The sequence below is a fragment of the Xiphias gladius genome, chromosome 21 (assembly GCF_016859285.1).
Source record: "Xiphias gladius isolate SHS-SW01 ecotype Sanya breed wild chromosome 21, ASM1685928v1, whole genome shotgun sequence".
Lineage (NCBI taxonomy): Eukaryota > Metazoa > Chordata > Actinopteri > Istiophoriformes > Xiphiidae > Xiphias > Xiphias gladius.
In genome coordinates this window covers 21,380,913-21,408,674 of record NC_053420.1, presented here as the reverse complement: position 1 = coordinate 21,408,674, position 27,762 = coordinate 21,380,913, and the positions used below count along the sequence as shown (strand labels likewise).

General features: G+C 39.9%; 2 protein-coding genes and 1 non-coding gene across 9 annotated transcripts in view; 2 read left to right on the top strand and 1 right to left on the bottom strand.

Moving 5' to 3' along the window:
- Positions 1–1,639, top strand: part of LOC120783119 (tensin-3-like) — a 31,267-nt gene extending 29,628 nt beyond the window's left edge. For all 4 annotated transcript variants that reach the window (XM_040115861.1, XM_040115862.1, XM_040115860.1 and 1 more), the window contains one exon: positions 144–1,639. In XM_040115861.1, coding sequence (XP_039971795.1) covers positions 144–288 — 145 coding nt within the window. In that variant the 3' untranslated portion in view covers positions 289–1,639. The remainder of the gene's footprint in view (positions 1–143) is intronic.
- A 213-nt stretch (positions 1,640–1,852) lies between these two features.
- Positions 1,853–1,924, bottom strand: trnaq-uug. Its single transcript has one exon. It is a non-coding gene; the product is annotated as a tRNA-Gln (tRNA).
- Positions 1,925–11,386: 9,462 nt separating this feature from the next.
- Positions 11,387–27,762, top strand: part of LOC120783237 (vitamin D3 receptor B) — a 27,405-nt gene continuing 11,029 nt past the window's right edge. The window contains exons 1-5 of one of the 4 annotated variants that reach the window (XM_040116073.1): positions 11,387–11,446; positions 11,714–11,863; positions 12,140–12,213; positions 25,531–25,678; positions 26,682–26,812. In XM_040116073.1, coding sequence (XP_039972007.1) covers positions 25,533–25,678; positions 26,682–26,812 — 277 coding nt within the window. In that variant the 5' untranslated portion in view covers positions 11,387–11,446; positions 11,714–11,863; positions 12,140–12,213; positions 25,531–25,532. Of the gene's footprint in view, positions 11,864–12,139; positions 12,214–25,530; positions 25,679–26,681; positions 26,813–27,762 lie in introns of all 4 variants that reach the window. The other 3 variants (XM_040116075.1, XM_040116072.1, XM_040116076.1) reach the window with 3 other exon arrangements.

The window sequence follows — 27,762 nt, the reverse complement described above, 5'->3', positions numbered from 1 at the left end:
GTGCTACTTTTGCATGGCAATTAATCAAAACAATCAGATTCATTACTCTGATTTCTCGAGAAAAAAAAAAAATTCTTTCTTTCAGTGTCAAATGCTATTTGCTGTGCAGTCTTTTGACTTCTCTCATCTGCTTTTTGCTGCAGGATGTTTGGCTTTGTAGCCAGGCGGACGGGCAGTACTACAGAAAACGTGTGTCACCTGTTTGCAGAGATGGACCCCGAGCAACCAGCTGTGGCCATCGTCAACTTTATCAACAAAGTCATGCTGGGACCACACCTACGTAGATGAGAGGGCAGAGAAATTTGAAAACTCTGGACTATTGGGGATGTGGGAGCGATATTAATGATTCTAGCATATTTTTTAATGAAGTGTTTGTGTATAACTTCATTTCTGCTTGCATTTGTGCAGGCGGCATCACTGTGCTCGGCTGTATGACTGTTCTTATAAGAGAGTCCAGTACTGACAGATCACTGCTTCAAAGGGCAAAGTATTGTTTATATGTCAGTTTACAGAGCAAACACTTACAGAGCAATAGTTTGATAAGCCAAAGACTGACCTAACTTTGGTAACCTTTGCCAAATGAGATTCGAATAGAGTTTTTTTTTTAAGTCATTTTTTTGTGTGACATTTTTTCTCACGTTACAAACTGCTCTCATGATGTACAACAAACTTTACAAACTGCATGACAATCCATTTACCACACTGCTATTTCTATTAAAGTTTCTCTACGTCAACACTTAAAGCTCAAGAGACAATGGTTCAGAAGATCAGAGTAGTACAATGTAGTAGAATGTAAGAGTCATGTTTTAAGATTTAAAGTGGGGTAATTGCAATTTTGCTGCTTATGCAGTGTGAGGAAGAGTAAAGGAAGTGATTCAGTGAATGAGGTGGTGTATTTTGAACATCTAAGTAGAAAGTGTAAACTGAAACTGCAACTATTCTATGAAAAGTGGATTTTTGTTGAAGTGATAAGCACAGATGTAGAAGCATATTATGCAAAACCTACCTACAATTTAAAACACAGACAGGTAGATGATTGAACAAAATATTATGTAGTTGCTAACTGCATAAACAAGTAAAAGAGAGGTTAGTCTTACAGCAGAATAGACTAACTGAAAAAGTCAAGGACGGGACTTGAATATTTACAACATTTCTAGAGCTACAAATAATAAAAAGCCTTACTTTGTGAAAGTAAAAATGCCATAGAATCAGAGATTCATTCTGCTCTCATCTGAGGGACTCTACAGTCTCCAAAGGGCTGGTAATGTCGTTATAAAAAGAACCAGTAAAGAACAGTCTCTCAGTATCACAGGTTAGTCTTGGCCCTGTTTTAGATTTGCTTCACTTACATTACCTATTTAACCAACCAGTATCCATGGTAACACATAATAAGTGAGTTATGTTTTAGAGAGAAATGTTTCACCTTAAGCCAAAGATTTCATTATTGTGTAAAGATTTTTTTTTTTTTTTAATCAATATCTTTTTGTTGTTTGGTATTTGTGTGTTTTCTATAAACGGAGACAGTATTTAGATGACTTCAGTACAATTATTATTTTTCATTATGGATTTGTATGTAAAAGAAGTAATATATTTTAGGCCTCTGAGGTGGATGAGAAAGAATGATGTATGTCATATTTGACAAGAAAATTAAAGCGATAGAATGAAATCAAATACAGGTGTATTCTCCATCATTTAAAGGCTTTGTGTCAAATTCATTCGTTATTTGCAGACGGATTGATATATTCGTAATTACCTTTATGTTTTTTGGTTTTTTTTTTGAAGTTTGCTAAAAGCAGATGCACAATTCAGGACACAAATACTCACGCCTATACGGTGACAGGTTAAAAGGGTGAGGTCCCACCGAGATTTGAACTCGGATCGCTGGATTCAAAGTCCAGAGTGCTAACCATTACACCATGGGACCAGATACGCTAACATTGTCCCCCTATCTCTACTTGTGCATTCGGCTCCGTGGCGGCTTTCCTGGTTTACCTTATTATTGAATAGGAACACGAGTTCTCCGCCTCTATGTCTTACCAAAGGGCACGCTACTAGGCAGTGTTAGACCCTCACTCGCAGTGACAAGCACCCCGTGTTCCGGCAATGCTAGTTAGCTAGCTAGCTAACTAAAGCTAGCCTAGCTAACTCGCGCTGGGTGTTGAGAGAAAGCGGCGACTGAGTGTGAAATCAGACGTAGCTTGTTTTTAACATACGCATCCATCTTCAGGTGCAGGTGGTCGACCGCGTTTGTGTAGCCGAGTTTGTCGTTATATATTGTCAAATACGTTACTGGAGATTTGAGAGTCACGTCGTTTACTGTCAGTATTGACCTGCTAGCTAAACCTAGATGTAGGATCTATAATTTACTATCCCGATCGTGGCGGGAAATGAATTCAAATTAGAATAGAATAGACTGAGTACAATTACTAATATAGTGTCGCAAAAACGATCAAATGGCCGTACATTGTGGGACTTTTGGCGTTACTGATCGTACTGGGGGCAAAATTATCGTAAAATAATTATAATTATAATTATAATGCATTGTTCAAAGATTAAACCAGTAGCTCCCGGCCTCTTTTGGCTTTCTGACCCCCGACGGAAAAACAACTTGGTCCGTTTTTCACATTATAGGGGTCTTTGATTTGACAGCAGTTCCACCAAAAGGACGTCTCACCTGTAATCCTCTCACAGTGTCTCATTTAAATAACTGTTCTGATGAGCCAATATTTCACCACTGAGCCCTCTCTCACCCCGCAGGCCGTCCTTTGCGTCTGGCAGGGCAGGAACCTTCGGCTCAGACCAGAAGGTGAGTACAAGCTTCTGACTTAAAATAAAAAACAATAAAAAATTCAAATTCATCTTTATCCATATAATATTAATTATTCTGTAATTCGGAGATTATTCAACTAACTAACCATTGTTTATTTTTCTCTCCTCTTGTCATACTCCACCACCTGAGCTGCTGCTCTTCACATAACTATTGCTGTGCCCGTTCACAACGTGCATGTTAGCTCAATGATAGTTCAGTAGTTTATTCGGTCATCTAATCACCATCACCTAATTTCCATGTCACTGCTGTGTTATCATATTAATAGTAAGAATAGACCCTATCTGTCGGACACCTGATCAGGAAATAGTGGACCACAAATTCAAAAGGATTTTTGTCACACATACACTCACTTGCCAATTTATTAGGTACACGTAGATGAAACTAATGCAGTATAATACAACAGCCCTGAAATAATTTATTCAATCTCTTTGAAAAAGTTGTCGATATATTTTAATGGTCATTTTGCCGGCTGTAATTTGTGGTGCAGTTGAACTGTACTGGGTTATACTGAGATCTGTTCATAATATTTTGTCCATCTCATTTATATCAGTTGAGGTTGACATAATATTAGGAACGCAGTTTTATGTAGGTGCACCTAATAAACTGGTAAGTGAGTGTAGATTAATTTAATCACTGTGTGTCATAGTAACTCTTTCCCTGAACTGGAGAATCAGTATTTTTACTGAAGCTTGACTTTCAACTTAAAATGGGTATGGGTCACTGCTGAAGCACGGGTCAATTTCCACAAGTTGACTGAGTAAGAAAATCTCTTTTTCAGGTTACAAAAGTAGCAATAGTGACAAAGTTGTGATAATATGAAATAAACGTTGGGAGGATTAAAAAAAAGTGGAGAAAAAATACTACTCTTCAAAACCGCTAAGCAAAAAAACAAAAACAAAAAAAAAAGACGAAAGTTCGTCCTGAGGGTGGCGCCAGTGTTACAGCCATGTTGTTGCTAAAATGAAAAAGATCATAAAATGCAGAAAAAAAATAATCCTTGTTAAAGAGCATTACTTTATTTTCCACAGGGTTACTTCACTCACAGGAAATTATTTTCAAAATCCGGTATGTTGGATAAATGTGTATATCGATCATCTAACTGTGGCTGTTTCCATAGAAACCTTAGAAATACTAGCTATACATTAAAATGGGTGCCCCTGCATTGCAATTTATTGCTGGTTTTACAATTCACTAATGCTATTATTAAGCCCTCATTTTCATTCAGAAAAACAACATCAGATCGCATTTTAAAACAACACGACCTTTCCATAATTCCTGATGATTTTAAAGGATTTTTATATCATGAAAAACAATCTTTTTTTTTGTAATGAAATGGCAAAGGAAATATGTCCGGTAGTGTTTGAAAAAAAGCTTTCTCTTCATTGTGTAAAAGTCAATGTTTGTACCACTTTTCCGAAGGCTTTTTACTGTCTGTTGCTTAGAATACCCTAACTCCTGGTGTTCATTTGTGCAAAATAATTCACGCTTTCACTATTAAAAAAAACTAATCCAGTCATAGCTGAGTCTCAAATTTTCAAAGAACTGTTTCAGAGGGAAAAAGGTATTTTCATAGGCAGTGTTGTCAGATTTTACATATACCTATCTGTTGTATGAAACCGGCCCTTTAATATTCATTTACTGGTAAATAATTATTCAGTGAGTTGTGTTTCTAAAACAAAGGGAAATGGTAAAATTCCCACACCAAGTAATGATTCCATTAATTCCAGCAGTACCTTTGTGACCACTGAACTGTTTGTACAATATATAATAGAATTCACCTTTAATATTAGTCGTATTGTTTTATGGTAACTGTTCAAAAGCGAAGCTGTTGCCTCAATTTTTAAACTGAATCTAAAATTGGTCAATTTTATTCTCTGGAAAATGCCGATATAATGTGCATTTCCATAATTTTTCACACAACATATTATATTTTACACAGATTAACTTTTGTTTATATTATTTATTTTAATTTTGTTGGTGATTTTCGTTGACTTCCCAAGAGTAGGAGGGAAAATTTCTGGGGTAATGGTCACTTTTTTGTTCATGGCAAAAACATACAGTCTGACATTATAAACAATCTAGGGAGATAAAACATGTTGTCACATTTTCGTCAGCTATATTGGTCTGTTTTTATGCTCCGGTATTGTTCTTATTTATTTAGCAGCCTTCTGTGGACTTTAGACCTCACTAATCAAATTGTAAATACTCTAAAAAATGAGAAAATAGTTAAATATTGCTTGTAAGCCATTATGCTGCAAATGTCTCAAGGGTTGTGAACATGTGAATATTGCTTGGGCTCTGGGGTCAGAGGTCCTCTCCTATTCAAACAGTTCAAGGTCTATGGCACTTGACAGCTTGCTTCTCCCAACTCTATTCTCTGTACAGCAAAGAAAAAAATAATAAAAGACTGAGATATTGCTCCAAAGCAATGAGTAAAAAGCATGATAAAACATTTGTATAGACACCAAAGGCAAACTGTGGTCTTCTCCCATGTAAAAAATAAAACTGCCAGATGCTGAGACCTTTGTTATACAAACGCTCATCTCATCAGTGGCTGCCTGAAAGATGAAGCCCCTAAAAATAAAACACTAGTGAAACGTTGTCCTGGTCTTATTCAAATATTTTTCCTTAGCTGTCTCATGCTTTTGCCTTCTGTCCACAATTTCCGAACTTGCTTTGGTTAACTAGCATTACCCACACCTTTCTCTGCTTAAAGGAATAGTTTTACATTTTTGGGAAATGCACATATTCGCTCTCTTGCTGAGAGTTAGATGAGTAGACTGATACCACTCCCATATCTGTCAGCCAGCAGTTTGTTAGCTCAGCTTAGCATAATGACTCGAAACGGGGGGAAACTACCTTCCAGGCTCTGTTCAAAGGTAACAAAACTTTTCCTCCAGCACCTCTGAAGTCCACTAATTGACACATTATACCTTGCGTTTGTGTGTAAGGCTGACAATTTGCCGATTTACAGAGGGTTATGGACCATTCCTTAACTCTGAGCTATTGCCTGGAAACCAGCAGTGATTGAAGGAAGTTATGGCTCTTAGCCAAGAAATAGTTTGGCACATAATAACCCCTCATAAAACGGCAAATCGTCGTCTTTTTACACCCCACCCCCACCCACCCCACCCAACCACACACACACACACACACACACACACACACACACACACACATGCACACACGTTTCCAGTCTATACAGTGTTGGCAGATGGGAAATGTTAAAGTATCATACCAGAGGTTTACAAGTAGTGTATTCTGTGGAAAATTATCGTACACAGGTCACACTGAGGAGAAAAAATAGGCGTGAATGTGTTATATCAGAAAACATGAACTTATTGAGACGAACGATGTTTTGACACCTTGTGTGATAATACGGTGATGGGTGATGGACAAGTTATCCCTCATCCTCCCAGAGGAGGGAGCTAGAGGAAATTTAATAGACAACGCTAGTCCTCTTAGGGAGTCAGATCTCCATATTGCAGATCCCAGGGAGCCTCCAGAGGAAAATAGTAGAACAGTTGTGTGCGATTTAAGATGCCTCTGTCTGTGAATGAAATATCACAGTCAGTCTCACGGCAACATTAACTTTGAGAACTGGTCATGCAACAAAAGTAATACCTGTTTTCAATAAGTCTTGTTATCTTTGTGCTTTACAGAGAATAAGAAAAGTAAGAGTCCAGGAACAGAGTCCACCCGCGTCTTGGCTATCTTCTGAGGAATTATAAAAAGAAAAATAACCTTTGGTCTCTTATGTAAATATTTGAAGAAGAGAAAGGAATTCCTACAATGCTCATTATTTGCTGCAACACAAAACTCTGAGGACAAGAAGAGGTATCTGTTTGAGTAAAAACTCACACAGCGCTAATAGTAAACCCGAAGTCATATATTAAAACAACTCATGTATGTATGTGTTTCAATTACTTGTATAACCGGCTTCTCAAAGAAGTACATTTACCCAAGCACTTTACCTAAGTGCAGTTTTGAGGGGTCAGTTTTTTAAAGTTTAATAGTTTTACTGCACTGTATTTTAGATATTAATAAATATTTTTAACCTTTGCAGATTAATATCAGTTAATCCAGTTGCATATTATATGCCTGGACCAGCTACAGCATTAAAATTAATAAATAAAAAAATTATGATGGTTTTTTAATAATTAGTCAAATAAATTTAAATAAAATAAAATAGCACCTTACACTATAGAAAACAGTTCAGGACAGTGGGAACTGTATTACAAACTCCATAACAGTCTAAAACAGTACGCACAAAACCGTGAAATGGAGGCAGTAAAGGAAGGATGTGAGCGAGTGACATGTGGTTGCTGATTTCTTTAAGGACGACGCTGTCCTGAACCTGCTGACTCTGGAAATGATTCTCTAGTAATGTTTTCCAGAGGGTAAAAGTCTGCAGAGTTTGAGGTTGGGATGAGTGTGGTCCTGCATGATTTTGTGGGCCTCCTTCAAGCGTCTCCTGTGGTAAATGTCCTGGAGGCTTGGTCGTTTATTGCCTGTGAGAAACTATGCTGTTTACATCACCTGCTGTACGGCTTTACGGCCCAGAGTGGTGCGGCTTGGACAGCACACGGTGACACAGCTGCTACGGATACTCTCGATGCAGCACATGTGGAAGTTGCTGAGGATCTGTGGAGCCATGCTGAATTTCTGTGTTAACAGTACTCCCTATTGCTGACCCAAAGGAACTTGAAACTGCTTCACTTAAGGCATATTGATGAGGTTGAAGGTGTTTCCTCCTTGTCTTTGCTGCTTCCTGAAGTCGACGATCATCTCCTTTACCTGGTTGTCCTGGCGCCATATTAAAGGGTCTCATGTCTGCCTTGTATGCGGACTTGTCACCAGCAGTGACAATGTTTTTGTGCACACGCCAAACCAGCTTACTGGTTTACATGCCTAAAACCTCTGTTTACCAGTAGCTGGCTAAAAATTTGATTCGTCCCATACAAAAATTGTTGAACCATTTTTGAACCAAGACTGGTGTGTTTTAAGTGCATTTAAAATTTGATGTTAAATAGGACACATGCTGTTCCTTACTGTGCACGTGTCTGAATTATAAAAATAAAGAAATACAAATATATTACTGTTGTGTTGATGATGTTAGAGAAATCAGGCTACTGCTAAAAGCCAGAAATAATCAGACATTCTTTTGTGTTCCGTGAAAATTCAGCAGATGACTGTGGTGATGGTTGTGGTGGCATTCTCAAACTGATGAAAGAGGGACTGTACTGTGCCACGTAGTTATGTGTGATCAGGGGGGTACTGGCATGGGCTTAGCATTCAGTCTTGGGTGTCTGCAGTGCTGAGAGAGAGAGTGATGGGCATGCCCATCTTCACCACCAGTGGTCTGCCTGTCAGCAAGTACAGGATTCAGTTGCACATGGTGGTTTTCAGATATGGTCCCTAAGGGTGACGGGAACTATAATGAATGCCACACTGTAATCAGTGGTATTCACACATGTATGCTCTTCTGGTCAAAATGTGCCAGCGCAGTGTGAGGTTAAAGTGATGGCATCCTCAGCTGATCTATGCAAACTGTAGGGCGTCTGCGTTGCCCCTGGGGAAGTAGTAAGTCTGTGTGGGTTTTGACCAGCAGTCCACGGCACCTCATGATGACAGATATAAGTGGAACAAGGTAGTAGTCCCTCAGGGAGGATATCCTGGGTTTCTCAAGAACAAAGGGAATGCGTGTTGTATTGCACTAGAACAATATAAACTGGAGCAGGCAAAACTTGAGTCTATCCATTAGGACATCTGCCAGCAGATCAGAATCTGGCCAGAAATGGTTTCAGGTGCATCGAGTGAGTTGGTGCACCCGACGGCTCTGGTCACAGTAGCTCTGGACACAATGAGTGCTCTTGGCTACTGCCTGGTTCTTACTTTAATTCTCAAAAACGTGTGTAGGACATGTTCTTCTTGTTGTCAGAGGGATGCAGATACATGTGACGCTCAGCTGGGCTTTTCTTTGTGGCTCTGCGATTGGGCTCAGACTGCCAAAAGTGTTCCTCAGTTAATGTCTGTTAATTTACTACAGATTACTAACTTGCTGTTCAGTTTATGTCAACAGACTTTTCCACAAAACTAACATCTGCAGTTGTGTGTAATTTCACTCTGAACAGCACATTTATTCAGCAAATTCTTTTCTTTAATGTTTTAATTCATCTTATTGTGGAGCAGTGTTTCACTTTAAATGCACGTCCTCTAATTGTGCAGCCACGTTACTGCTTGGATGTACGTGCTAATATGTGTGTTCAACTGATGTCCTATATTGTCTCTTCGGACCATAGGATAGCCTAAAGTCAGATCTGGCTGTCCTTAAGGCAAATGTCAGTATGAGCTCTGTGATTCAAGTTATTTATGACTCTGCACCAGTGCCACGAATACTAATTCCCGTAGTTTTAGTGGGTCAAGTGTTTCCACCCTCCTTGTTTCCAAACAGCAAGCCAGCTTACTGTGAGGGACTGGAGCATCTGAGGACACAAAATGGCTGGGCCAGGATACATGTCTGACATGGGTGTTGTGGAGCCAAATAAATCCCTGTTAGCAGAACGGCTTGATCCAGCGCTGGTGCCAGACTTGGAGACTGCCCAAGCCACAGGACAAGGATCAACTCTCCATGAGCATGAACCTAACACCCACACACTTTACTACCAGTTACTGCACATGAATCAACAGTTAATAAGATTATGACACATGTATAAGGTGCTGAGGGGATCAGTATATGCTAATTCTCAGGTTAAGATAGAACACAAACCTGGACATAGACAAGTTTCTAGTTGACAGTGAAATTGTGCTTGGGTTTTACGGAGTGACCTTAATTGTTGAGTGGTCTGTAATCTTCCACCACACAGCGGGTACAAAATGTACAACTGTCTAATGCCGATTGGACTGGAATATTTAGGGAATGTTTGTTGTGAAAATTCTTTTCATTTTAGAGGCAAGGCGGCGCTGGCAGGGGATTTAGAAAGCAGAACAGCAGTGTACAACATACAGCAGCTCCAACACTGTGCTGACTGTTAGATCGATGCAGGGGATAAATAACTTGTGAGACTGCAAAATTCCTGTTACACATTTAAAGAGAAAAGAGGTGGCTCTGAACCTCCTTCATTCATTTTATAAGATGCACAATAAACTCTATGCCTATGCCTTTTTTGTTACTGAGATGATCTGTTTTTGTTATTGCCTCAGTATCTGTTTAAGCACTTTGGTGCATTGGTGTTTCGAGTTTTAATTTTTTTAAAAAATCGAAACACCAAGGATAATCTCAAAAGAGAACAAACCGATTAGATAGGGTGGAATAGAAATAGTACAACAATAAAACACTTTGTTTTTTAACGTGTACTTATAAAAGCTATTTCATACAAATAACATGCGGATAGGCCATGTGAAACGCCAGAAATTAATGTGTACTGCTTTATAGGCAGTTCCTGTTATATCCCAAGAATTTCGCAACAATTTGCAAAGCCAAGACATGTATTCTCTTTACAATCTGCTCGGTTTGACCTCGTTTTGAGCCTGCAGCAGGATTGAAGAACTATTAGTTGGAAGAGGATACATGGAACCGGATGGGGCCCTCCTCTCTCTTCCCCCTCTCCCCTTCGTATCTGCAGCCTTTACTGTGTTTACGTTATAGACACACCCCTGACCTTCACCCAGGCCCCCTCCGCTGGTCCTAACGCCACTCACACCACCGTTTCCACCACATACCAGAGCTCCCGGGGGCATATAACCGCGAATGAACGAATGTCCCTTGAATAAACGTGGATGCAAAAATTTGCATCCACATCCAAAATTTGCGATATTTGCTCATTTTGGTCGTGCAGTGGTCTTGTTCAACAGCCTATTTTTAGCCCACTCGACCATCTCCCATGCATTGCAAACGTATGGCAACATCGCCATGCAGCGGCACCGCCTCTCAGCCTACCACTGTACCGCAGAGTAGACACACCCCTCTGGTACACCCGCCTCACTGCACACATTTGCAAAGTGTCAAAGAAATAATGGAGCACAATACATTAAATGAACAATCCAGGGCCCGGCAGAGCTCCCACTAATGTGTCAACTGCGTGGTATCAATGGCGATGGTGTTGTAGTTTATTTACATTTCAAATACAGGTCTCGGTGCCTGTGGCTGCAAAACAAAGACGAGCCCGCGCGTGAGAAAATTCGGCCTCAGCGGGACGGTTTTTAGCCTATTGGGACGCCGGGCTGTAGCTAATGTTACCACGGTACTCCCCCAAAACCGGTCTCCGTTGATTCAGAGACCAGGGGCGAAACGGTGTTGCTTTAAACCTCACGCGGTCAAAGTTGTTTACCTCTTCGTTACCTCTGACGTCACGACACACCCCTGTTTGAGGGGGGCGGCCCTCCGCGTTACGAGCACCGGAGCAGGCCAAACAGTGCCGGGCTGGACGGAAATGTCACCAACCACAACACGGGAGACACGCCGAGCTCACCTGTGATTGGTTACCGGAGGGGCTGGGGGGGAAATCCCTCTTTCCCGTAGAGGTCCTCAGAAGGGGGCGGTGCATAACAAAAAAAGTAATGGCCATCTATTTGGGTCCTGAAGAAGGAAGGATATTTCTCGTCGGACTGGCGTAGGTGTGTTTGACTTTCCCTCATGTCATCGTGTGCGTTTGCCCGTCACTGATAGCCGGCTGCATCTCAACCGTTCGTTTGCGTTGGATGTCCGTTGCCGCGGCCGCAGAATGGTTAATAAGCTGGCTGAACTTGGAGCCGCGTTTTAGGGTTAAAGCAGCCAGCCACGCTAGCGTTAGCCACTACCAGCGCTGCTGCGAGAGCCAGCGTCTGAAAAGGGCGTACGAGTTTGACGTTTTTTCCCCAAGTCTCTCCTCACATTTCTCACAGTTTGGTACAACACCGACCTCTCTCCTCAAAGCTAACCTGGCCCGGTCAACATGGAGGGGACACACTTTGCAAGAGCATGAAGACGACGGCGAGCGGCGACTAAAGAGGATTAAATGCAACTCGGTCTTGATGGGGAAAAGTTGAGCTGAGGTATGAAACTCTCATGCACAGGAGGAATGCTAAAGTCGAGACTGGAGTTCTTGTAATTTCTGTTGCTCCAGACCACACAAGAAACAGGTTTAGCACAGTATCATCGTGTTTTTCCTTCGTACTTGCCTAACTGCTATACGGTGATTACCCCTGAGTGTGTATGTTGCTGTTGAAAATAGTTCAGCGTTACATAAACACAGCTACAGCAGGTCAGGTACTAGGGTAAAGGCCCACTCACTGACTTGCGACATGCCATTTTGCTTTTGTATTGAACAGGAGTAACAACTTGGGATAAACTGAAGAAAGGTTTCAAGTCTTACCTATTGTACAAGGGCATGGTAAAACCTCAGGTGAGATGTTTTTCCTTTGCTTTTAAGTCATACCTGGCAACATGCACTTAATGTATCGATATTTTGTTGTTTTTGCAAGCGTGAAATGCGAAATTGCCTAGTCACATGTAATCAAGTCCGAACTTATGTTGTTTTCAAGTCAGACATTTTTGTGCACATTTTTATTTGGATTATCGCAGTCTCAGGAATTCACAGCTTTGTCTCTTTGGTTATAATACATTCCTTCACTGCCGTCATACATGACAAAATAAATCTCCGAGGAATAAGTACATGATGTAAGAGCAATTGTAACTATTACATTTAAACTATTACATATAAAAAAGACTGGGATATTACAATGTTTAAGTGATACATTTACAGTTTCTGAATTGCAAATATCAGTACTTTGAAAACTTTGGTTAATTTCACGTGACTTGTCAAGATGTGACATACATTTGTGACACTCCTAAAGCCTAAGGACTGAGATCTGACTTTGAGGGCTGTGTAATGACATCTGCAGAACAAAAGGAATTTTTTCATTAAAATTCATTTAGGTATAGGGTGTTTACTGCCCAAGTGAGGACGGTATCATAGAGTTAAACAAAAATGAAAATTTCCCCCATAAATGATTAATATTAACTGCCTCCTGCTTAATCACCTTTTTATAACACCCTGTATTATCATCTCAGTTTTTCTGTGTTATTTAAGACATAATAAAATACTGATAAGCTGCAGTAATTTCAACCACTAGCGCAGAATTCAGCTCTCTTGTCATGTTACATACAGTTACAGTTTGTCTGTATGAGACGGTGTCCTGTGGTTATCTGAGCATGTTAAGAGTCAGTTTCACAAACACACACAGTTGTACGGTTGGTAGACTCAGTTATACGTCTTCAAGTGTATATATATTTGCATCTTAACCACTCACTTCATAGTCATGGACAACTGAGCCACTGGCTGATAATGACAACATTAATTACTGCGAGCGTCCTGTCTACTATGGCTGAAATTTAAACAGCCTCCAGCTCTCGACTCTATCTGCTGCTAATCGTTTAAAAGAAAATCTGAGGGGACCAAATACAGCCAATAGCAAGGGGTATTTATTCTTACCCACCTCTCTTTCCAGTAAGCCTAATGCTACATTTCTCACACCTATCCATTTCTATTTATGAAACAGCTTGATAATTTAAAAGTAGCAGGTAGGATTTTCTTTGTTGTTGTTGTTGTTGTTTTTTCAGCTGCTTAATTTCCTGATTAAGAATAGGGCTTCCCCCTCAACTTTTTATCTGACTTAACCTCAATGGTCACATATCATCTGAATTTAAATAATGTAGAAATTTATGAGATAACCTGTATTATTTGGGAGAGGACCTGAGACTTTGTCCAAATGAGGGCCAAGTATGTTTTTGAATGAATTTTCAGTTAGTTCATAGAACTGAGCATAGACCTGCAATGGGGAACTAAGGAAGGAGTTCAGTTTGTGTCTTTATTGACTATAACTGTAGCATGTTGTTTATGTAGCTGCGTGCTCTGGTGATGGTACAGTCCATTATGTCTCTGATACAGTGAAATACCCCGCCCCCTACCCCCTTTCGTGACTGCGGTAATTGGTTGCTTCCTCTCACATGTAACCCTATAGAAAGAAAGAGGCTGCTGTACTTTACTGTAAAGACCCACTTGTATGTACCTCCGTGTATGCTTGCTGTTTGCCACATATGTTCAGTTGCCTTTGAGACTAATGAAGTGTTAAGTTCACCCTAATGTTTTTGGGTCCTCAATTACCTCCTGTGGTAGATGGTTTCGAGGCCAAACACATCACACAGGTAATGTTTGTAGTATATGGAGCGCAAGTCATGCAGAAAAGTGCTTTCTTGGAAACCAAAATATATGTCAGTCTTTGATATATAGGCCAGTGGATATATATCCTGATTTCTTTTTTAAATTAATATCAGTGTATAAATGGATTACGTATGAAATTTTAGTGTGAATATGTATTTTTCCACCTTTCAAAATTTGAGTTTTTATTACAAATACAAATACCAGTCATTTCTTATATTTCACATGTTTTTAGTATTTCCGGAGAGAGAGACAGCATTTTATGGAGATTATACATATAACTTTCACTTGTTGGCTAATTGCATTTGCCCCGACCTCACCCACATGTCTGTTGTCTGTCTGTTACTGTCCAGTCGGCTTTCTGCATGCATGACTCAGTGTGCTTGAGAATGTGCATTCTCTGTCAAATTCAGCATAGACATAAACAGGACTTTTGGTGTGTGTGTTTGAGTGGGCCTCTCCCTGCCTCGTCTCTTTCCCCTCTCCAGAGTCCAGCAAGGGGCCCAGCATAAGGGGGCAGGCTGCCGTCACTGCCTCTCTCTCCCCTTGCAGGCCAGCAGTGGGGCCTGGGCAGGGGGGGGAGTGGGGCAGAGACCATAGGGTTGGACACGGGACATGGGACCCCCCACCCCTTCCACCCCAGTTTAGCCCATCCTGTGTGGGGCACAGGTCACCTTGTCATGTGCTATTACTGCTGCTGTAACATGCTCCCTGTGATCGCAGGAAAAGAGCATGAGATAGACCCGTGGAGGCTGCGGGAGGGTGAATGGGAGAGAGGCAAACGAAGGGACAGGACTGGACTAGTCTGCTCAGCCAGTTGTTTAGCTGCATTACAGACTCAGTTTGTCTACTTTGTTGTTGTTAGGTCCACACTGTCGCTTTTTGTCCATTGTTCTCTGTCCTCTATCTTTTCTCCTCATGTATTGTTTTTATTTCTAAGGAAATTTCTTAACACCAAGCAGATTTGAATTAAACTTCTCCTGTCACTAATCCCAGATCATGTTTCCTTTTAATGACACTTGTTTTTTTTCACCCCCACCTTCCCCCTCTTTTAAATTTCTCTCTTCACCCTCTTCTCTGCCATTATTGTGGGCTTAGATGGGCTTCTATGTGTGAATCACAAGCCCATGTATTTCCATTGTAGCCCAGTTTTCTTTGCAGCCCGGGTCATTCCAGATCTGATTTGTTTTATGTCTCTTCTGTACTCATAGTGACCCAGTCTGAGGTATGCAGTAACACACATCGCCTTATGTTTTCTCCCCTCTCCCTCCAACTCTCTCCACAACTTCTCCCTGTCTTTTCTCTCTCTCTCTCTCTCGCTCTCTCTCTCTCTCTCTCTCACTCTTTCCTCCTTTATATCTTTCTGCCACTCTCCCTCTTTTTTTTTCCTTTAAGAGAAACTTTTGGCAGCATGGAACAATTTCAGAACCATTTGTGGGATTGCGTCATGTGATGTCGATAGAGGATGCTCATTGGACTGTCAGAGAGGGCCTCCTTCTCTCACTCAGGCGTTCCACAGCAATCCCTCAATTTCTTCCAGTGCTGTTATAGGTCTGGATGTGATTCCGACTCTGACTCTTATGTGTTGGGATGTGGTCTGTAAGCCCATTGCTGACATTCTTGGGACGTGATGCCAGAGGTTTTTTATTTCCCGCTTTCCCCTCTGTCTTCTGCACGTCTGTGTGCAGTTAAAATGATCCCTCCTTGAAGCACTGTCTGGATCCTCCTCTTTACCCACTTTGTTATATCTTGCCCTGTCCTCAATCACATTTCATTTCAACGCTCAAGTACTAATGGCACCACTTAATTAGGTTTGTTAGATGGTGGGCCTTGGTGGAGGGTGGGTTGTTATAATCACTTGATATTGACTTTGATGAAAGTTAATCTAACATCTGGGCTGCTCTCCAAATCCTTTTCAGGGCTGAGCTCTCATTTATGTCTCCTCTATAAGTAACAGGGCACCTGACAAAGAAAACCAATCACCACTTTCCTGTTTGATGATAACATACTTAGACAATGGTGCAGCTGTAAATGAAATGGCCAATAGAACAGAGGGAAATAAGCTACCTTGCGAGCAGTTTTGGACTCCTGCCATGGTCCATCTTGGCACTTAAGCCCGTATGAATGTCTCACAGAAGCTCAAACTTCCTGTAGATACAGTAACTGCAGCAGGAACACACCGATTCATGAATTACTAGATTCTAATTACTATAAGGACTACGTTCATCATGCAAAATATCTCGGAATGAAGTGTTACTATCTCTCATATTAGCACTTTGCAAGTGTCTACTCTCAGTTCTTCAGGTTCCCACCATCTGTAGTCAAGGCTTAATTTCACTCTGATCGACATCTAATGTCAACTAATTAGGAGGTGCAAGTTAGAGGTATCCATTTGGGACACTGGGATGCAGATGGTGCAAACAATTTACACCGATAATGTGGCACAGGTTGTGTCATATTCTGAATATATTCTGAAAACTTTGGTCGTATAATCCTTCGACTTTGATGAGTTAAAAACTCTGCCAGGTGTTCAAAATAATTATTTAATCACTGGACTTTTTATATAGCGTAGATGAAACCCAGATTATTTAAGATTTTCTGTTATATGACAAGAGGACTGGTTTTTCAGACATGTTGATCTTAATTCAGTCCAGACCACCAATGGGACAAGACCATTTATCTTCAGCATTGAGGACCTATCAAGTGTTTAGCATTGACACTTCTGCCAACAGTGTCATGTCTTTAAATCCGATTTGGGACCGGCTCCAACTTCAGTCCCTGGATTATGAGACACATGCGTGTCATTTCGGCCATGATGTGAATAAATCAAAAAGGAAAAGATGAGTCACTGCTCCACTGCATGCTAAGTAGCACTTGTTCTCCCTCGGCTAGTTTGTTGGGTTAAAAGAAGGGGAAACTCCCTAGCCTCTCCTCCAACTACGCAACCAAAATTGGGATAATGTCTTTATTTTGCAGCTTTCACCACCCAGTTAAAATGACAAGCTAGAGTCAGTTTGTGGTACAGCGCATAATTACAGCAAGCCTCATCTCTTGCTCATCGGCCACTGCTGCCGTGTCGCTCAGATTCCCAAACACCAGTCCTCTGATATGCATTGCATTTTCATTGCATATCATTGCTTGAGAGTCCAACAGTTATTTCAGATGTGTTGTTTCAGAAAAAAAGTGATCACTGCAGAAAGTGCTTATTTTACACTATGTGATCAATTCTTCTCAATTTTAATCTTTAGAGAATTGTAACTTTTTCTACAGCTGAAAGGATTAGCCGATTAATCAATGACTCAATCAACAGAAAATTAATTGGAAATCATGGTTAAGTCAAAAAAGCCAAACATTCCATAGTTCTAGCTTCTTTCTTCTGGGGATTTGCTGCCTTTCTCTGTTTTATGTTACTGTAATTGAATATCTCTCTGTTTTAAAACTTGGTTGGACAATACCAGACATTTAAAAAAGTCAGCTTGTGCATTTGGGAATTGTGATAGGCAGTTTCCCTATTACTAACATTTTAATGCTGAATGGAGAGAGTCATCGTTAGATTAATCAATAAAGACAAAAATAGTTACTTGCAGCCTTAGTAATTAAATTGTTGGATTTTGTAACAAACCCCAAAATCATAACATAATGAATACCTGTCCTGGTCCTCGGTGTTATTTCTCATTGGGTGAGCAGGAGGGTGTGGTGGTTGTAACATGTGGCTAGCCCTTGTTTACCATCTCCAACTCATCCAGAGCCTAGAATCTAAAGGTTTCCAACCTAAGAAGACTTGCATTAGGATCAAATGTACAAACATCAGTCTTTCGCATACATAATTTAGGTGGCCAGCCAAGAGATTTTTCATTGTGACAATGATGAGTGGTCTCACACACCAACAAACATCACATAATGCCAAAATCGGCTCCTTGATTTAAAAATGGGAGTGAAGCAGCAGCAGCAGAAATAAATCATACTACAAATGTGATTCCAACATGAATAGCTAATTGCTTTTTCCCCTGATACTTTTCAAGATGAGGGGCTGTCAGAGATGAGACATGTATTTATATTTAGCCAGTAATTGAAGTGGCTTATGACTGTGTATTTTTAGCCAGCTTTTAAAATAACGAAAACAGGCTGTTTTTGTGGAGGGCCTCTATCTGGGCAACTGCTATGTACCCTCTCCTCATACAATTTCTTTGTCATATCTGTGACAGCCAACAAAGTACAGTCGGTCTTTGTGACACAGAAAGTCACTGTTACGAAGAGGTCACCCCTCCCCTACTCGCTGTATCTATCTATATATCCCTATCTGTTTTTACTCCATCTCTCCAGCGTTGCCTCCACCCCACTACTCCCTGGCCTTCTCTCGTGCATCCCTCTCTCCTCCTACACTACTCTCACTGCTCTCTCTCCTGTGGGCTGGCATTTCCTCTCTCTGACTGCAAACAGCAAATGGCCATTCACAGAGCAATAGATGAAAATTCATCTGAACTGTCTGTGTAGTGAGGTGTAATGGACACATAAGCCGAGTGAAAACATGTCTACCATGTGACATTCTCAATAGTAACACGGTAAGAAGATTACAGAAGCCAAAGGATATTGTGCTGCTGCAAAACATTTACATTAATAATTATAGTTACAATAATCTAGTTTATTTTATTTATTATAATTAAGGTTATTTATATAGTAGTTATTAAACCCAGGTATTTCAAAGTGCTTAACAAGGACAAATTTAAAAGCCAGACACAGAAAAAAGAAAAACATAAAACACATGTTAGGTATGAATTTCATGCATAAACCAACTTGCATACACACATAAATACACAAATGTATCCATATTGAATAAGTTTATTATAAAGGCTTACAATAAAAAACATTTTCAGAAGCAATTTAAAAGAAGATATTGATTTTGCAAGTCTGAGTTTGTCGGTTAGGTGGTTTAAGAATTGAGGTTCCCTAACAGCTTTAAATCTGAGAAACATTCATCACAATGTCAAACCCCTTTTTTCCTGCTTTCTAGCTAGAATGGCGTTGTTCAACAAAGCCCAAAACAATGGAATCACTCACGTACAATGTAAAAACTGCTTTAAGAAAGAAACCAAATTCAATAAACTGCCCAGGCAATGTAGGAGTTTCAAAATATTTGACTTAAACCAATGAAAAAGCCATAATGATGTGGCAGAAATTGTTCATGTTTAAGAGATTTGTCTCCTTCAGCTGGTGTAAGCTTATTCCTACTCATACTAGTCATGTGGCTGAGATGAGCTACCTTAATTACCCTCAGTAGATCTCTGCCTTACATGGAATACGTGCAACTCCGTGTCAGACACTGACTACGATTGTCCATATTTTATCTTCTATGTCCTTTTACTTTTTACTTTTTTGACACAGATATACTGTATGTTACAGTAAACAGCAGCGCCTAGTGTCACTTAATTTGATGTTATCCTGCACATCACAACATGAAACTACTTATGGCCTTGGACTTAATCTCTGGACCATTGCTTATGTTTTTTTTTAAATGAGAGTAAAATATAAATGGATTCCTAATGAAAAAAGATTATGTAGTAGTAATAATCTATGTATTGAATACCAAATACCAAGAACAGAAGTAGTATGGAAATGCACGTAATCCTTGTAACTAAAGTCAGGACAGGAGTCAGAGGAAGTAAATTTTTGACATTCCTGAATGAGTTTCTGCTGCATCTAAAGAATTGTGAGCATTAACCACATTAGACAGATAAAGGATTAGAAGAGGACATATTTATTTGAGGCACAATTTCTGTCTTTGTAAATGACTGTGGTGCAGCTATGTCATGTTTGATTAGATGTTGGAAAGGAAGCGTGCGAAATAGAAGTAGAGTTTTAAGAATGGCTGGAAGTCCATCTCCAAAGTAGCAACATTCTGCGGTGTGTTGTATGGTTAATTTTCTGTTTCTAGTGCACAATAACTTTGAAATACTAAGTAAATAGAACTTTGGAATAGAACTTTTGTCTATGTAAGAACCAACTCTCTCTCTTTATCACTCTCTTTTATTGAGTAGTCGGAAAGTTGGCTCAATTGTTTAAGCAATAATAACATTACAAGAAAGTCCCATCCCCAGTTCTAATATTGCTACAAGTAAAAAAAACAGGGCTGGTTTCTGTGTGAATAAATGCTGTATAGACCATAGCAGTCTGGAAGCCTGTGTTTGACTAGTCAGTGATGTTTAGTAGTTCCTGGAGCAATGGAAAGTATCACCTCAGGAGCAGGGACCTCTATAACAGAAAACAAAAAGTCAGTAAATAAAGGTCAACCCAATTAAATAAATATCATTGTTAAAGCAACTATCTTAATTTCAGTTTGGAGATGTGATTTAAAAGATGAGACATTTTTAGTCCCCTTGAATAACGTTATCTTAGGAGCTCTCTGAGGAACTTACTCATAAACAGTAACAGACTAATGTGTGGCTTTAAGGATGATACCAAAAATGACTTTTGCCTGGGTCCGTAGTTTCAGGTGGTTTATTATTAATCAAGTTAATTCTTTTCCAATGGAAAGTCCAACCCTAAAATCCTGTTTTATGTCAATCCTCAGAAAATAAATGAAAATTTAAAGCCACTAGACAGGACTGCTAAAAGATAATTCTTATTTTCAGCAGTCTTGTGGGGTTTCTTTTTTTTTTTTTTCATGCTGTCATCAGGTTGTGAAATACTGGTAATCTTTCTTTTGTTGTTACCATAATTCACGGTACATATTTTTAAAACACTAATTTGATTGCTATACTTGCTAATATTACAGGTTACTTTCACTTTTTAGCTCACTTACCACAAATGGCGGAAGTATCTTGCTTTGGTTTACAAAAGAAAAAATATCATAATGCTTAATGTGTTACCAGTTGCTTGAAAGATTTGGTTTAGAGAACAAAATGTGGAAAAAGTAAATCTGTTGATCTGCATCCATAGACACATCCAGTGAGCCCATTTGTCACCGTCTCTCTGGAAGGTCAGTGTGTTCTTAATATCATATTTCTACCAAAATATGATCTTTGTAGGGAGCAACAAATCTGTTGACCACCTGAGAGGTTTTTACGTCTAACATGCTGGAGTTCAACAGCTATAGCTCCAGAAGTTGCTGGACTCCAACTTATTAAATGAATACAGTCAGTGGCAATGCATCATGTCCCTCTTGCTGTAATGGCCTAATCAAAACACATGGCAGTGATTCAGTAATTGGTCCAATAATCTAGTTACAATCTACAAAGACAATAGTTGTAGATGCTTCTTATAAAAAGTTGCTTCTAAAATCCATACTTGGTTTGCCTGTCTTGGAGCTGGACTCAACCCTGTAAGCTAATCAGAAATTGCAGTGTTACCGTTTTATCCTTAGGCTTTATGCCAGTGTAAGACACTGAGAGGAGTAATATTCTGCATTATTACAGCAATGCCAGATTTGATTGATGCTTCCGGACACCATACACACAATATGTGTGTCCTTCAAGAGAGGGACATTCCGTAGAAGCCGAAAGCTCCAAACCCGTTCCCTGGCTTTGCGTGCCCAAGACTGGAATGAGTACATATCTGGTCTAATAACCTGATGCATTATTTAGAGCTCTCTCAATACTACGGTGCATTTAGTGTAATGGCCTGTCAAGGCTGAATGCAATCACAGAGGACGGAATTCACTGATCAGTTGATGATATAGTAAGGTGAATGGGTGTTTTCCCTCTTGGTTCACAGTGAGTGATGAGTGTGAATGCCTGCTGGGATTAGTATGCCTGCATGCAGGAGAACAGACTTTGTTTTATAAAGAGCTGTCCTAATTATATTGGTCAGTATTGTGTAACATTTCATTACATGATAGTAGTTACAATTTTGTAGCTAATATAATAGACCTGCCTAAGGGATTTAATATTTTTTAATTCGCTATAGACACTCTATAGGTCGGATCACAGTTCTCTGTTGGTCACCTCTCAAAATTGCCAACAGAACTAAAATAGTCCCTGTTTTAACATTGTACATGAGAATGGTGCCCACCAGACCCTACACTCCATAGAGTGTAGGGTGGTAGTCAACCAAAGAAAATCTGAACTGAAATCGTACCTACTCTTCAACCAATCCATTCGCCGTGGAGAAAAGAAAAATCTTAGCTCTAGGTTAACTACATTGACCAAAGTGCACTCAGTGCACTCTACCTGGTAGCCTTATTAGCCTAAATGAATCATAAATAAACATAAAAAGTTAGTTTTGACTCATTTTAAACTAATTATTTTGTACTGAAATCATAACAACAGACTCAGAGCCGACCAGCGTACACTTGCCCACATTAATGATTTCTGAAAATAAGACTATATCAACTGGTGAGCCCAGCACAACAGCTATTGAGGAATATACAATCAAAGCCTCAAGCATTAAACACAAAAGTTGATGGAGCATCCTAATGCAGACAAGTTAACCTACTGCTTTTAGATGACATGCTGTGATATGTAAACTGCTGTTTGCAAAGTTCACACTCGGCTTTTTGGTCATTCTTTAAAATGTTTGGGTTTTAACAAAATGCAGCCACACCAACAACTTCTTTGACACGGTGTCAATTAGATCGGAGCTGACTCAGAGTAAATTTTCAGTAATTATTCATTAAATGTTAATTAAGTTAGACCTAGCTGTCTCCAATAACTCAGGCAGGTTCAAAGTTGGGAATATGGGGGTGTTTTAAACAACGAAGCTATCAAGATGTGATTAAAGTGTAGACTTTCATCTTTAATTCAAGGCATTTAACAAAAATATCACATTAACTGTTTAGGAATTACAGACATTTTTATAAATAGTCCTTCATTTTCAGGGGCTCGAAAGTAATTTGACAAACCAACATAATTATAGACATAAGGATTATTTTTAATACTTGGATGAAAATCCTTTGCAGTCAATGACTGCCTGAAGTGTGGAACCTTTGGACATCACCAAATGCTGAGTTTACACCTTGAGATGCTTTGCCAGGCTTTTAGTGCAGCCAGCTTCAGTTGCCTCTTGTTTGTGGGTCTTTCTGCCCTCAGTTTTTTCTTTAGAAAGTGAAATACATGCTCAATTGGGTTGAGGTCAGGTTACTGACTTGGCCATTGAGGATATTCACATTCTTTGCCTTGACACCAGTGACCCAGTGTCATTGGCAGCCATACATGCCCATGACATAACACTGCCTACACCATGTTTGGCAGATGATGTGGTATGCTTTGGATCATGAGCCGTTCCTTTCCTTCTCCATACTCTTATCTTCCCATCTTTCTGGTACAAGTTCATCTGGGTTTCATCTGTCCAAAGAATCTTATTCCAGAACTGGGCAGATTTTTTAAAATGTTTTTTCTGGCAAAGTCTAATCTGGCCTTTCTGTTCATGAGTGCTACTAGTGGTTTGCACCTTGTGATAAACCCTCTGTATTTACATTCATGAAGGCCTCTCTTGATTGTAGACTTTGACAGTGATACGCCTAACCCCTTGAGAGTGTTCTTTAACTGGTTAGATGTTGTGAAGGGGTTCTTCTTCACCAAGGAAAGATTTCTGCGATCATCCACTTCAGTTGTCTTCTGTGGTCTTCGAGGCCTTTAGGTGTTGCTGAGCTCACCAGTGTATTCCTTCGTTTTAAGAATTTACCAAATTGTTGACTTGGCCACTCCTAAAGTTTCTACTATCTATCCTGATAGGTGTGTTTTGTATTTTCAGCCTAATGATGTCCTCCTTCATTTGCATCAACACCTCTTTGGACCGCGTATTGAGAGTTCCCATGAACAGCTACCAAATGTAATTCAACACTTGGAATGAACTCCAGACCTTTTATCTGCTTAATTTATCATGAAATAACCAGGGAATGAGCCACACAAGGGCTGTGAAACTGATCAATTGTCAATTGTCTGATTACTTTTGAGCATCTGAAATTGAGGGACTATGTATAAAAATGGCTGTAATTCCTAAATGGTTAATTTGATATTTTCGTTAAACCCCTTGAATTAAAGCGTAGAGTCTACACTTGAGTCATATCGTGTTGCCATCGTTTCAAATTCATCATGGTGGTTTAAAGAGGCAAAATTATGAAAATTGTGTCAATATCCAAGTACTTATGGACCTAACTATATATTGTGAGAAATTACTGTTTTGCTTTGCTTTACATTAACGTGCTAGAGCTCACTGCTTCAGGAACCTAGTGATGAAGCCAAACAATCTAAAGTGTTTTCCCCTTCAATCTGTGAGCTTCTCTGTGTCCCTTGGTTTATCAAAGGTCTGTTCGACCCATCTGCTGAATTCCCTCCACAAATATTTGCTGTCAGTTGCTGCTACTTCGAAGTGTACATACATACTGTTTCGGTGTACCGCAAAAGTCATTGTATCAGATGTTCCTCGCTGAACCGTGTGGTGCTGGGATACAAGACATTAACATACTGTAGATGCTTGAGCCACTGCTGTCCATGATGCCTGCAGCAGTGAGGCAATGACTAGATCCTCTGTTTCCTTTCTTCTTATGACCTTTTGTTTTAATAAGGACTATGTGTCCCGTTAATAGAAATGGCCAGGAACAAAACTTGGTTTAAAGTCATACTGGTCATAATATTCACAACTGTACTAAGTAGAAAAACACAACAAAACATTACCCCAGTTGTTGAATTTACAGGAGTTGTATATAAGACTTTCAGGTAGAACAGTGTTTTATTAATTAGACATGAATTATGGAGAGCTCTGTCAAATCATTTTAAATTATTCAGCTAGGCCCTCACCTCATTGGCTGTTGATTTGTGAGTTTGTAGAGGTTTTTATCGGTTTACTTACCCTCGCCTCGCCTCCCTCGGCCCTCCATCTCCTTCCATCCTTTGCTTCGCTTTCGCTCTGGAGTGGAAGCAAAGAGAAGAATAAGAAAAGAGCTTTGTGAAAAGGACAGTGATTGTTTGTTTATGAGGATGCTAGCCTTGCGGTGACATGCCTTTTTTCTCCCTCTCATGAGGCTGTTAAGTGAAATAGATACTCAGAGCACTATGTAATCAAATCTAACCCAGATCCAGCATTTTGGAGTGGAACAAGGGTTTTTCCACTTGATTCATATGGCTCCAGTTCCTCGCTCCAGGACAAAAACACTGGAGTTGAGTTCACCTCCAAAGGGTAGACTGGGACTGTTAGAATCTGTCCCGAAGGACAATGTTTGGTTGGCATGGAGACAGGTTAAAAGAGATGTGTCTCACTTCTGTGTGGGGTTTTTAAGCAACCATAGTAGGACAAAAATAGTTGAAATACAATTAAACACCTCATGATGGAACATTGGCTTTTATAATTTTTTTCTCAGATATCTTGTGAAGAGCAACATTGAACAGATTATAACTTAAGAAAATATTCTTAAATTTACTTCAGATGTTAGAAGTTGGCAGCCTAATTCAGATTTTCTTTTTTTGTTCTGATTGGTGGCAAAGTGAACAGTTTCTATAACTAGGAGCTGATTTCATTTTCATTTTCTCTCTCCTGTTTTTCTTTCTTCATTCCCCTCTGGCTATTCAGTGATGGAGCCCACGGTTGTGAGTACTTCCACCCTGGCCCCCGATGAGTTTGATAGGAACGTGCCACGGATCTGCGGCGTGTGTGGTGACAAAGCCACCGGCTTCCACTTCAACGCCATGACCTGTGAGGGCTGCAAGGGATTTTTCAGGTACAAAAATGTATCTGTGACCTAACATATGCACTGCAAAGCAGACATAAATTAACATAGCTAATGCACACAGATATATGTACACACACTAAATAGGCTTTGTGATGCCAGCACAACAGCTCATACCACCCTGATGAAAACATAAAGATGTATATTGACCAAGTTATTGACACATATACCCATTAGCATACAAACATAGGTCTGAACTTACATATATGATGGCCACCCACACACTCAAACACATATTAAATGTAATTGCCACCCACAGTTACATAAGAACACACACATACCACTGACAACATCCCTGTAAATACTAATGCTCAGCAGCAGGAAGAGAATACAAATTAGCTCGGCCCTATAGTTAATACCTCGGCTTCTGCCTGCTCATTGATACACACAAGTTTCCAATTTAACCAAAGACGAAACTAGAGCAAGTCATGATTTTGCGAGCTTGTGTGTGTTTGATGTATCCGTCTGTTTGCGTCTGTTCCTCTCAGCAGTGTTGATATTTAAAGTGAGAGGATGAAAAAGACGGATGTTTAATAATGTCCTTCCTCGTCTCTCCGCTGGCCCGTGTTTGAACTCTCACCAAGTGTGTGTGTGTATGCTTTTGCTCACATCTGTGTATAAATGTTCATACATACATGTCAATCAATTACTAAATCATTATGCTTTGCCTCACTGTTTGGCAAGATTCATCTTTTACTCCTGAATTCAGTGGCACTCATCCATGACTTGAAGGGCAAAAATATTTATCCAGTTCTACCATGATTTTTATTTGTGCACACCACTGTCAAAGGTGCCACATTGCTATATTTGTTAAATTCTAATTCTGTGCAAAGGTCTCTAATATCAACACAATTACAAACATGTTGAGGTACACACATTTTGAGCCTTAACTACATCCTTAATAACTTGAATTCTTTGAATTTTATATTTGTGTGTTTATACACTAATATATCTGTGATTTTAACAGACTGTAAAATGTGTACTATTTATTTAGGCGCAGTATGAAGCGCAAGGCCACCTTCACATGTCCCTTTAATGGCAGTTGCACCATCACCAAGGACAACAGGCGCCACTGCCAGGCATGCCGGCTCAAACGCTGTGTGGATATTGGCATGATGAAGGAGTGTAAGTATGACAAGGTGACCCATATGTCTTCAGGGCAGTATTCTAACCTTAGACTTTGTGATTTCCTGCATGTATTTGAATAGTGGAGTTATTTGGGTTCGGCAAGTTGATTCTAGTGTTGCCCTTTGGGTTCAGTGCATGGTTCTTATCATCACTTAAATAATTAATTAGTATAAATTTTTTCGATTGGGTAATTGGGCCAATAGTTTTTTGTGACATTTTTCAAATTAATATTTCCTACTGTATTAAAAAACATTAAATTTGCTTTTCTTGATTAAAAAACGAGAATCTTTTTACTTTTGCTTCTATTGATAGTAAAATTTACACAACTGCTCTTTGCAATTTTTGGGGGCCTACTGTCCCTCTTGTAAATATTATGTAATATTTGGACTGGGGTCAAGTGTCTCTGGGTCTTTGCCCCCATTAGAGTGTTTACACATTCTGTTTGAACTCCTGGAGCCTCCCCACATTGTATACAGTAAGTATACTGCATCTGAAGTTTAAACACCTGCTGTTATGTACAATCTAGCGAGGCCTCTTCTCTCCACACAGGCCTGTTTATTTTCATGGTCTGTAAATAGCAGGTACATCTTTTCTTGTTTTCTCTTGATATCCGGATATTGTCCAGAGGCCACTTTTAAGCAAAGGCCTCTCACTTCCAGCTGAATGTTTTTTCCCCAGGGTGTTTCTGGGAATACCATGAGAGCAGTGGCACCGACACTGCGATCTACTGTACGTGGACAGGGTTGCTGTTGCAAAAACAGGAGCATGTTGTTAAGACCCAAATCTGTCTCTCTCCCTCTCTCTCTCTCCGACTCTGTGAGCTAATTCAGTGGTTAGAACAACAAGGAGCGAACAGAACAAAGACAATGTGTTCACTTGTTCAGTACAGCAGGGGTCTCCATATGGACCTGTCCCCTCCCATTCTTTTCCTCCAGAGAGTAACCCCC